This window comes from Tasmannia lanceolata, unplaced genomic scaffold, assembly GCF_043159265.1.
Source record: "Tasmannia lanceolata isolate RefF3 unplaced genomic scaffold, GAP_Taslan_0.1 ptg000013l, whole genome shotgun sequence".
Taxonomy (NCBI): domain Eukaryota; kingdom Viridiplantae; phylum Streptophyta; class Magnoliopsida; order Canellales; family Winteraceae; genus Tasmannia; species Tasmannia lanceolata.
In genome coordinates, this window is record NW_027518690.1 from 46,153,080 (window position 1) to 46,164,219 (window position 11,140).

The window sequence follows — 11,140 nt, forward strand, 5'->3', positions numbered from 1 at the left end:
CACATCCTAAATAGGTTGTGCCCCAACAATCATTTCCATAGATTGATCCTAACCCACCAATCTATAGAGGGTTAGGATCAACCCTCTAGTATTCAGTCTCTCTATAGATCGAGGAAGGGTGAGAAAAGACTAAAAAGCAAGGGAAAAAAAAATCTTCACTCAAAATACAACTTATTTTTTCAGTATTTTTTTTTTTTTTTTTTTTTTTTTTTTTTTGCCACTTCTCACCCGCCTCTCATACCCTGTCAAGTTTCTCTTTCTCCCATCCTCCCTATCCCTCTCTAACTACTGGATAAACTAATATTCCATGGAAAAAAAATTTCACGGTTGCTAAACATGGCCTTAGTTACCTCAGATAATAGATAGGACCTGATATTTACACCATTTTGTTTTGGTATGTATAATGTACCCCATTTAGATCTTTTTCAATTTGTAGTTACAACTCCTAATGAACTGTCCAAGCTAATGAAAGAGTTTAAAATAAAGATGGGTGCTTGTTACCAGACCAAGGGAGTGTAGATATTCGAACTGTAGGCAGTTGGGCCTTCCAATAGACTTTTCCACCGAACAAATAGGGTGATGATAAATGAGGCCCTTTGTTTGCATGAGAGACCAGCCACTTTAACGCTTTTTGACGTCAAATCACGTTACAGGGGAGCACATGCCTAATGCGCGGCGCGCGCGGGGAGGGGAGGAGGGGGGGGTATCTTCACCCAAAAAAAATTCTACTTCAAATTTGGGTTTTCTTTTTCATGTTTTTCATGAGGGCGATGATATTTTCACACACACCAAACAACCCCCCGCCCAATGTTTTTCATGAGGGCGATGATATTGTCACACCGCGGTTGGGCCTTCCAATAGACTTTTCCACCGAACAAATAGGGTGATGATAAATGAGGCCCTTTGTTTGCATGAGAGACCAGCCACTTTAACGCTTTTTGACGTCAAATCACGTTACAGGGGAGCACATGCCTAATGAGCGGCGCGCGCGCGGAGGGGAGGATGGGGGGGTATCTTCACCCAAAAAAAATTCTACTTCAAATTTGGGTTTTCTTTTTCATGTTTTTCATGAGGGCGATGATATTTTCACACACACCAAACAACCCCCCGCCCAATGTTTTTCATGAGGGCGATGATATTGTCACACCCCCGCCCCCCCCCCCCCCCCCCCCCCCCCCCCCTTGCATTAGGAATTTCTCATGCTCTCCCCACTCATGCCCTCTGAAGCCGCTCCACCTCATCTCAGCTCCTCTCTCACAATTGAACCCCCAAATATTTCATGGAATAATTTTTCATGGTAGCCAAACATGCCCAAAGAAATAATAGAGTAAGTTTGACGCCTGAAAAACAACCTGTATGTACTACATTCATGCTTTGTTCTTACATATCTCTAAAGATACACAACCCAGCCTCAAAACTGCCCTGTTGTACATCATCTCTCATCATTTCTATACCATATTCATATCTCAGTAACAAATGAGTATTGATATTGAAGTAAGCAGATGAAGCAAATGATCTCTTTTAAAGAAATATTGAACATAGAAATATTGAATTTAAACAAAATACAACAATCTAATGAACTCTTTTAACACAACTCTTCTGAGTTCCCCTTCGACTTCACTAGTCCGTTCCTGATGGCTGCTAACTGACAAGACTGTTCAGTTATTAGTTTAAAAGTCGCTGACCTCTCCCATGGGACAATCCCAAAATCGTCATTATACTCTTCCATGCCTCCGACCAAGAACTGCCAAACAAGGGCACCCGCCCCGGATCCATTTTTCCTTGCTGACTCGTAGATAATGTCATAAATGGTTTTATAAAATGCATCACGTTGAGATGGTTCAAAGTTCTTGTTCGTGTTCGAGAACCCAAATTCTGTGAACATGACAGGTTTTTTCAGTACCGTGTTGCCGTCATCAATGTGAGAAATCACCCACTTGGATACATATTTTAGTTTTTCATCAAGTTCCTGGTCCAAAAACCTGCAAAAGAATGTGATTGTGTTCTTAATTTAATTTTAGATTGGCAATAAGAATCTGTTGAAGTATAAATGATTACATGACACCAACTCTAACAGCTTAAGCTTTCAGAGTAATAGGTCGTTTCACATGGTATCAGAGCCATTGCCTTACAACATGTCCTGGGTTCAAAACCCAACAACTCCTTGATATTAAAATCCACGGCTAATCCACAAAAGAGGGGCCACATGTGCCATGTGTACAGCCAACCTAAAAAGTGGAACCACATGGGAGGGGATTGTTGAAGTATAAATGATTAAATAACACCTACTCTAACAGCTTAAGCTTTTGGAGTAATTGGTCAGTAGCTATACTGATTAGGTGTTCCTTATCTACCATTTCCTCTGCACATGTCTCACTATTTCAACATAATTATGTTTAAAAAAATGCTAACAAGAGGGTTGAGTTTGGGCGTAATTCAAGTCTTACCAATGATCCGGATAGATATGAACAGAGGTAAAATCAATGGTTGAGGTCTTTGAGTTTCGGATGAAGTCGGATCCAAGGACGCTTGCCCATTCTCCTGGGTTCACACTCAACTTTTCTGGACTTTTCGGGCCATAAAATCCTTCAAGCCCTAACGTTAATAGATGGTTTCTGTCAATTGATTTCACAAATCCCGCCATTTCTTCTATCCAATCCTGCAATTCTTCAAATGTAAGCAGGATTACTCAAACACAGAAGACAATTAATAAAAAATAGAAAATTGCTTGCGCAAGCATAAAAGTGTTGGGGGTTCCATCCAAATCTTTAAAACTACCACTACAGTTCAGAATATAAGCCAAACTTTTTTTTATGGAAAAGACTGATTTCTCATTGCCTTTTAAGGATTTTTATGACCCTGTCATTGTCTCACTAATGGGCCGAATTATTATGGACTTAGAATTACAATGAATGTTCACGCATTTATAGGCTGCATTAACTGGATTGCAAGAGGATTTACTTGGAGAGTGTCGCCAGAAGCATCGGAAATACAGCGGGGTTCATTAATCAACTCCCATGCGAAAATGGTAGGGTCATTTCTATATTCAACCCCAGTAATAGTGTTTTTCCTTGTCAATACGGTCTGCAAAAAGAACATCATTCAAGTAAATAAAAGCACTGTGCTACTTTATTTTGTAGCTATGAAGAGTTAAAAATTTTTGAATCAATTAAACATTCACAACCAAACAATGATTTCAAAGAGTTTCCGAAAGAACGAAACAATTACAAACTCACAACTAATACAGGCTCCTGAATTAAGCACTCCTAATCAGTAAGGGTTTTCTAGCAAATCATAAGCTGCTGAGATATTTTAATTTCTTCAAAATTTACATAGCAAATAAATTAAAAGTTAGAATAGGGCAAGCCTTGGCACAACGGTAAGGTTGCTCCATTGTTACCTGGTGGTCATGGGTTCGAGTCACGGAAACAGCCTCTCTGCAAAGCAGGGGTAAGGCTAAGGTACATCTAGCCTTCCCCAAACCCCACAATGGCAGGAGCCTCGCGCACTGGGCCATTCTTTAAATAAATTAAAAGTTAGAATTGAACTTCCTAAGTTTAATTATCTAGAATTAAAATCACTATCGCTTGGAACACAATTTTGAGAGGTGGCACCCCAAATCTAAAGTGGTAGTGAGATGACCCCCTCCTAGAAACATCATTAAACTAAATGTCAATAGTTGCTCTCTTGGCAACCCACGCAAGGCAGGTATTGGAGGCATTTTTAGGAATCCATCGGGGGACATCATCTATTCTTTTGTGGGCTCAATCAGCATCACCGATTCCACAGAAGCCGAGGTTCGGGCAGTTCACCAAGGTTTGACCATTTTCATTACCCAGATGGAGGGCAGCTTAGAAGTGGAAAGCAATTCCTCTAATACTATTTTGTGGGCCAAAGGGATTTGCAATGGCCCGTGGAGACTGGCCAATCTCATAGGCGAGATTAAAGATATATGTCTGTATGGTATTTTTTTCCTAATCTCTCATTCCTAGAAGCGCCAACAATCTAGCCGATCGTCTTGCCAAATCAGGAGCATCTAGCACCTCTCTTCACATGGGGTGATCTTTACACTTGTAATCCTTCTCTTTTAATAAAATTGGTATTTTCATAAAAAAAAGGAATTAAACTTCCTAAGAGAGTAAACGACAGTAGAATTAAACTTCAAAATTTACAAAACATTGAACCACTTATTCTAACTTGGACAGAGCAAATTTCTTGATCCTTTTCCTATCTTGTTGCTTTGATCATCACGTGAAATTTCATAGGGTGTTTTGCTCTCCATAAAGAAAATTGTTGAAACAAAATTATTTGTATTTAATCTTTGATCGCTCAGTATCTTTTAAACTATGGACCATGGACTAGGCTGTACGAGTTATTATAATCACATCAAAGATTTACCTTCTTTAGCCCATAAAAAAAATAAGATTTTCCTTCTTTGCTTTGAATGGCTTGTGTGTGCTTTTTTACTGATCTAAAGGTTCAGGCATGTTTAGCAATTCAGAATTACAGGTCGACAAACCACAGTTTCCATCCCACAAAGTCCTCGGTGACATCAACCCAGAGTACTAGTATCAGTGCGCTAATCTTTCCACACAAATCAGATCAGAGTTTAACATCTAAAGAAGCACTACACAATCTTAATACTTCTATTTTTTAATCACAAAATTGATCCCAACTCAGAACATTACAGCACTTCATACTAACAAATATAAATTCGGATCAGGATATAGAAACGACCTTCAAGTAAGTCTTGAAATAATTGCGAATGGATGGATCGAAGAAGAATGAATCATTAGAAGAGCTCAAACCTATGCCCTCTTCCCATGCCCATTTAACATACTGAGTCTTCCCACCAAATGCTTGCAAGTTATTGACTAAGCCAAGAAGCAGCTTGATACCATGACGCTGCGCTTCTGCAATGACTCGATCCAGTGCCTGCATTCTCTCCGATTTTATCAAAATGCAAAACAGAAGGGCAAAATAAGTGAAAGGAAAAAACAATGCAAATTATATATGGTTGATTAGGTTGGAAGGCAGACATTCATTTAGGGCATCTTTGGCAGCCATGAAAAAAAAATCATGGAATCCCTGCTGATCTAGTGTGAGAAAGGGGCACAAAGGGCGATAGCAGTGAGTGAGGAGAGCATGAGATTGGGATGAAAAGCTGGGAAAAAGTAAAATCTATTCTAAAGAGGGAATTTTTTCCTATCCTCACTCATCGTCCTCTCAAATCTCTCTCTCACCAGCCCTCTCTGCTCCTCTCTCACGTTGAGTACATACTAGATAAATAGGAATTCCTTGAATTTTTTTTCATGGTTGCCAAACATGCCTTTGATGAATACTAAGTCCTACTAATGTTTGGGACCTCAATTAGCGCAAGTTTGAAGTAAGAATATAAAAAGGGCGGCCCAGTGCACGAGGCTCCCGCCATTGCGGGGTCTGGGGAGGGCTAGATGTACCCAGCCTTACCCCTGCTTTGCAGAGAGGCTGTTTCTGTGACTCGAACCCGTGACCACCAGGTCACAATGAAGTAAGAATATCCGAGACAATTATATGAAATTAAGCCTATATAACGCAAATTGCAGATATACAATAGGGTCATAATATGATATTTGCATTTTGTTTCCCTTTTTGGTGGTCAGGATTGATACTATCTACAAACCAACACCAAAATATATAAATGCATTAACATAGCAAGGATTAGAAAAGAAATTTTACAAATGACCAATAAGAATACTTATCTTGATCTTAAGTTTTCTTTCATTTTTTTAAAAAAAAGAAAGAAAGATGCAAACATTTATTAACAGAATCATTTTCTGAAAAAAATAATAAATAAGGTTATAGACAAGTAAAGTTCACAAGGAAAAAGAAGAAACCCAAAACTGAAAAGTGTAATAACGAAAAAGAGAATGAACACGCATTCCATCTGTGCTACTACAAATTTATCAGAATAACTAATTTCTATCTGATCCTATTACCTAACTTCAAAATCCATTAACTTCTTCAAATTTTCTTTTCTTTAATAATTTCAGAGTATTTTCCATCATAACCAGAACAACCCAATTTGATTTCCCACATAAAAGAAACCAGAACATTAATGAAGATATTCTATATAACTGTAAAGTGTAAATTAATCAACCAATGCAAGTGTTCAAGATAAGTTCCTGGCAAGTAGAAATCCTGCTTCTCCCGTTAGGCTTTAGGGAAAAAAATCCTAATGTCATTCAATTTAATCCAGATATAATGAAATACAGCACTGGTAATTCAAAGGAAATGAAAAGAAATTAACATTTTATACCTTGAAGACACGTTCGTCGAACCGACCAGGCGAGATCTGAAGAGCATGGTAGGCTCCATCATTGAAAGCCCAAGTCCTACAAACAGTAAGACCCATCTTTGCACCAGCCTGAAGCATTGCCCTAACCCTAGGCCTACTGAATTCCTCCACAGCTTGATCCATCAACCAATAAGAGTTCCAACCATTCACATAGAATGCTCTCCCATCCAAAAAAAATTGTGTCCCATTCCTCTCCACAAAACCCATCTTAGGTTCTTCAAAATGGAATCTCAAATTCCCAAAAGACATGTAAATGAAGGCAACACAAGATGCAAAACCAAGAACTGGGTACAAAAGCCCATTGCCTGCCATCATTGTCAAAGAACCAAAAGGCCGAAAAGAATAGCTAGCCCCTTCAAAACCTATGTGACCTAAAAAAGTACATCTGTAGCCCTAAACCATGAAAAAGATCAAAATCTTTGTTCTGTAAAGCCCTAATTCATGGACACCCAGAACAGCTCTTGGTACCCTAGATCTTGGGGTGACCCAATTGGAAAAGAAGTGGCCTTACAAGTTAGTTTGGCACTTAAATCTAGGGAACCCGAATGGAAACAGTCGTCTTAAACCTAAAATCTCTGACACCCAGATGAGATATCTGCCTTTTAGTACCTAAATCTTAGGACTTTCTGTCCAAAGGATCTTCAAACAAAGAAGTTGGCGAGATAAACCCAAAATACCTGAAATGCAAACACACCAGTGTAATGTAGTCAATGCTCAAAAGGGTAGAGAGTTTGACCCTTCAACACGCTAAAAGGAAACAGGTGGCCTTCTAAAAATGTGTAGAGAGAGAGAGAGGGGGGGTGTTATTTTGTACAAAAGTTGTGATTTTGAGGTTTTATAAAAATGAGGTTGTGGGATTTGTTGAGTGAGGAGGCAGGTGTAGAGAGGGTGAAAACATGGGAAGATTGAGAGTTGAGGAAGATGGAATGTTGGTATCGCTTGGTATGGTGGGCTACCTTGTGCCAGGCTTTTCTTCATTCTAAATGATATAAAGAATAATAATAAAAAATGTGACGTCAAAGTCATTCAACCTCATGAGTCATGTGGGTGGATTCAAGGGGAAGGAGATTCTTGTTTATTGAAGAGTACTTAATAGAGACGGCACTGATACTGGCATTACCATGTTTTGGTATTTGCACTAACTCATCTTGTCTTTAATTATTTAAACAGTAATCAAAGGATTATTACAGTTCCCAAAAAACTTTTAGAAGCGCATTAAAGAGGAAAATACAAGCTGAGTTTGTGCAATTATTAAACATGGTAGTGCCAATATCAGTGGCCAATAGAAATAGGAAATTTTAAGTTATTCATCATCAGCTAAGAAATGTCCAGGATTTTTCTATTGTTTTAGGCAAGTCAACTATTTGAAAAATGTTAGAAACACCCTTTGCTCCCTTGGCCTGTTTCTGCCCTGCTATTTGATTATGCTCTTGTACCATAAGAAATTTTTATGTAGTATAATCTGTACTTAATATTAATTAGATTATATTAGATTAGATACGATAAGCATAGTTTAAAGATATAACAAGTACTACGTTCATCAATTTAGAAGAATGATTATAGACGAAAGCTCCCATGTAGACCACCTTGTTCATTTATAGCCTACAAGATAATGGCACGCGCTATGTGCAAACATTGTTCATGAGAAGATACAAGAAATGGGTGTTTTGATGGATAATTTTTTATGAGATAAATGTTGGTCCAGAGCTTAAAAATGAAAAGTATTTAATAGCCGTAAAGAAATTTACGCAGTATATAATACTTATAGACAAATTTATACGTATGAGATAATGAATAGCTAAAGAAAATTTACATATTTTTGTGCGGAATTTATATAGGAAGCCGGGCGCACTTGAAATTTTATCAATGAATAAAAGAAGTACAAGAGGGGGGGATATGCCATCCCATCTCAAAACCAAAATAAAAAGAAAATTACTTACAAGGTATATTAGGGATGCCCAAAGAGTCACATTTTTATTTATTTTTACATTTATAAGGTAGTTAATGAAAAAAAGATTAGGTCTATAAGTTGTACAGATATGTTATGACCCATCTCTGAAGTGTATGATTTGTACATATGATGAGTCCTCTTTGTTTTATTGTGTTACTTTTTATAGATGGTAATGGCAGTTTAATAATTTGAAATGGATGATTGTATGATAAATAAGACAAGTTTAGGCTTTAAACCTATTAAAAGGAACATGAATGGAGACAGATGAAGATATGTGGAAAAGCTTAATCATGAAATAGTTATGTCCTCACGCAAACCTCCGAATCATATTATTTATGATTTGATTCCCCAGCCGAGAGAGAGAGAGAGAGAGACCATTCACCTCCCCTCTATCCCTGTTTTGAAGTTCAAATTTGATTAAGGAAATGATGATGGGTCATGTCACATGGAATGCTTGTGTGACTCAATTGTTATTAAATCTATTTAGGGAAGGGAAATGATATTTCCACTCTTTTTTCATGATCAACACCCCCCCCCCCCCCCCCCCCCCCCCAAATAAATAAATAAATAACTACAATTCTAACTTTTCCTATTGTCGTTTCTTGAAAATTAAGCTGTTTTCAGGAAATGAGAAAAGAAAGGAGGTGCCATATGATAGGCAAGTCTCCTTGAGATGATGATATGTCCACATGTATATGATCTATTTTGTAGTACTGATTTTGTCCTGCTTAGGGTGGACCATAGCTCAAAAAATCGAGACAATTGGATGGTCCCTATAACAGGGTGGACAACAGCTCAAAAAATAGGCAAAATGTCCCCTCCGTCGCATCATCACTAGGGGTACGGACATGGTGTAGTATAAACAAATCCCTAGAACCTTAGCACTTGGGAGAGGCTAGGGATTTTCCGCTCACATGGTAGTACCAAACCGAGAGGGACTCTATTCATTCTTAATATGATTATCTACCATTCATTTGCAATCAAATAAAATGATTTTATTTTAATGCATTTTCCTATGATATGACCCATCAAGTTCTCATCAGATAAACTGCTTAGATTAGCATGAAAAAATTCCTGAGAGTACAATTGTGTCCCTTTGGATTGCTGGAATCAAGATTTGCTTCAAATTCCAACTGATTCTGCTGTTCAGTTCAAAAAAGAACAAAATCAATGCGGCGGAATTGACCTCTTGTTGGAATTAGAGGGGGGAAATGCCGGAATCTGTTAAATGTTTGCCGCCCCAAGAGGTTGTATTCTGATTCCTCCCCGTTTGGAATGAAATTTTTATTAGAATTTTTTTAATTTTTTTTCTCATGTTTAAGGAAGAATCAGAATATAATTAGAAGACAGCAATAATGCCTGGAAGACGACATCGAAACTCCCTTACAACCATCAATAAGCTATCAACAACTAACCAAAAAATGTATAAAACAGAGGAGTGTCATTAATAAAATATGGGATTGCAGATATAGTCTCCCAAATAATATCATGAAAAGAAGCATGCATATGCAATGTTAGAGTAGAATAGGACATATATGCCTGTGTTGAGATAACCAGTAGCCTTTATTTGGAGTGGCAAAGTCTATTGTCTTGTCTCTACTAGGACATTCTCAACTTAAATAAATTCTCTTTCTTCACCTTTTCTCATTAATTTTCAATTGTTTCTGTAGATTTACATCTAATCTCCTTTTCTATTTTAAAAACAACTCGGCCTTCACGTGAGATGAAAGTCGATACCATCTGGAAATGATATCCACACTCCCTTTTCACTATGATGCTAACAATAGCAGGAATTGTTCAGCCAAGGATTTTTATCACCACAGAATTTTTATTCACTCGGGTGGTTTTAATCGTATTACACTGTCGCAAAATAATTTTATGAGTAAAAGTTTTTTGCCATTTCCCATCTTGTAAAAGATTTTCTTCTTTGAATTGCTTTCAATTCAGTAGATATAAGATAAATTGACATGGGGTATCATGTTAATGCATGTTCACTTATTTCCAAAATTCAAGTGATATACGATATAAGAGTACAATTCTTAGGAAAAGTCATTCAAATATGTACAGGTGAACGATAATGGTGTTCAAAGTGCATACTCTATGTAGGTATATAGAAAAATGGTCACAAATCGACCTAGCAATCAGTGGCGTGGCAGTGGCGGCAGCACCAAATACAAGCAGGGCAACAGCAATATTCCTGAAAATAGGAGGTCGCCAAGTTTTTCTCTTTCCAGACAAATAGGTATGAATCCTGGTGTATTAGAAATATGGGCATAACAAAGATAAAGAGTTGGACAGAAGAGGTGTCACTTGGCTGTAGTTAAAAGGGTGATGATTGACTTACAGATAATTAACTGACTAATACCTTATATAAAATGTAGCCACTGGCAATATTAATTATTAGAGCGCATATTAAAGACTAATTTGTACTTCCATATTTTGATAATGGACTGCTCACTTTGTTTCACTTTTGTGATTGGATGCTTATAGCCTATTTAATATTGGAGATTTGCTAGGGACCATTGCAAAACGCATTTCATGGACCGGCTGTTGCATGAGAGAGCAGCCACATAGGCTCTCTTTTCAAAAGATTTTGTCCTCATTGATGAGGTGGCTGAGATCTCATGCAACAGCCCTTCTGCGATGGTCCCTAGCAAATCCCTTAATAATGTAAGAGTCATGAAAAGCTAATTTAAAAAGCGTAAAGATTCTGGTGTTTGATAACGGCACCACTGAAATTTGTTTTACTTTAAATGGTTATTGTTGTCTCAGGGAACTGATATTGACACCCATAAATTTGGCATTTTACACCATGTCGGCTTGATGAGTAATGCTAAACTGAAGGGCGCCCT

General features: G+C 37.7%; 1 protein-coding gene across 2 annotated transcripts; it reads right to left on the reverse strand.

Annotated features, from left to right (window-relative positions):
- Nucleotides 1-1,341: 1,341 nt before the first annotated feature.
- On the reverse strand, nucleotides 1,342-7,321 carry LOC143890300 (mannan endo-1,4-beta-mannosidase 2-like). Of its 2 annotated transcripts, XM_077394936.1 has the most exons (5): nucleotides 6,299-7,317; nucleotides 4,738-4,935; nucleotides 2,962-3,084; nucleotides 2,448-2,659; nucleotides 1,342-1,982 (listed from the first exon to the last, which is right to left on the reverse strand). In XM_077394936.1, exons 1-5 carry the CDS (start codon nucleotides 6,650-6,652, stop codon nucleotides 1,586-1,588), a joined length of 1,284 nt encoding a protein of 427 aa, XP_077251051.1. In that variant the 5' UTR covers nucleotides 6,653-7,317; the 3' UTR covers nucleotides 1,342-1,585. The 2 variants fall into 2 exon arrangements, with proteins under 2 accessions (XP_077251051.1, XP_077251052.1); XM_077394937.1 differs by lacking the exon at nucleotides 4,738-4,935 and having other exon boundaries at nucleotides 6,299-7,321.
- Nucleotides 7,322-11,140: the final 3,819 nt, after the last annotated feature.

Coding starts and splice junctions, on each gene's coding strand:
- LOC143890300 (XM_077394936.1), bottom strand. CDS start 6,652: ATGATGGCAGGCAATGGGCTTTTGTACCCAGTTCTTGGTTTTGCATCT. Junction 4,936..6,298: donor TCGACGAACGTGTCTTCAAG/GTATAAAATGTT, acceptor GAGAGAATGCAG/GCACTGGATCGAGTCATTGC. Junction 3,085..4,737: donor ATTTCAAGACTTACTTGAAG/GTCGTTTCTATA, acceptor TTCTTTTTGCAG/ACCGTATTGACAAGGAAAAA.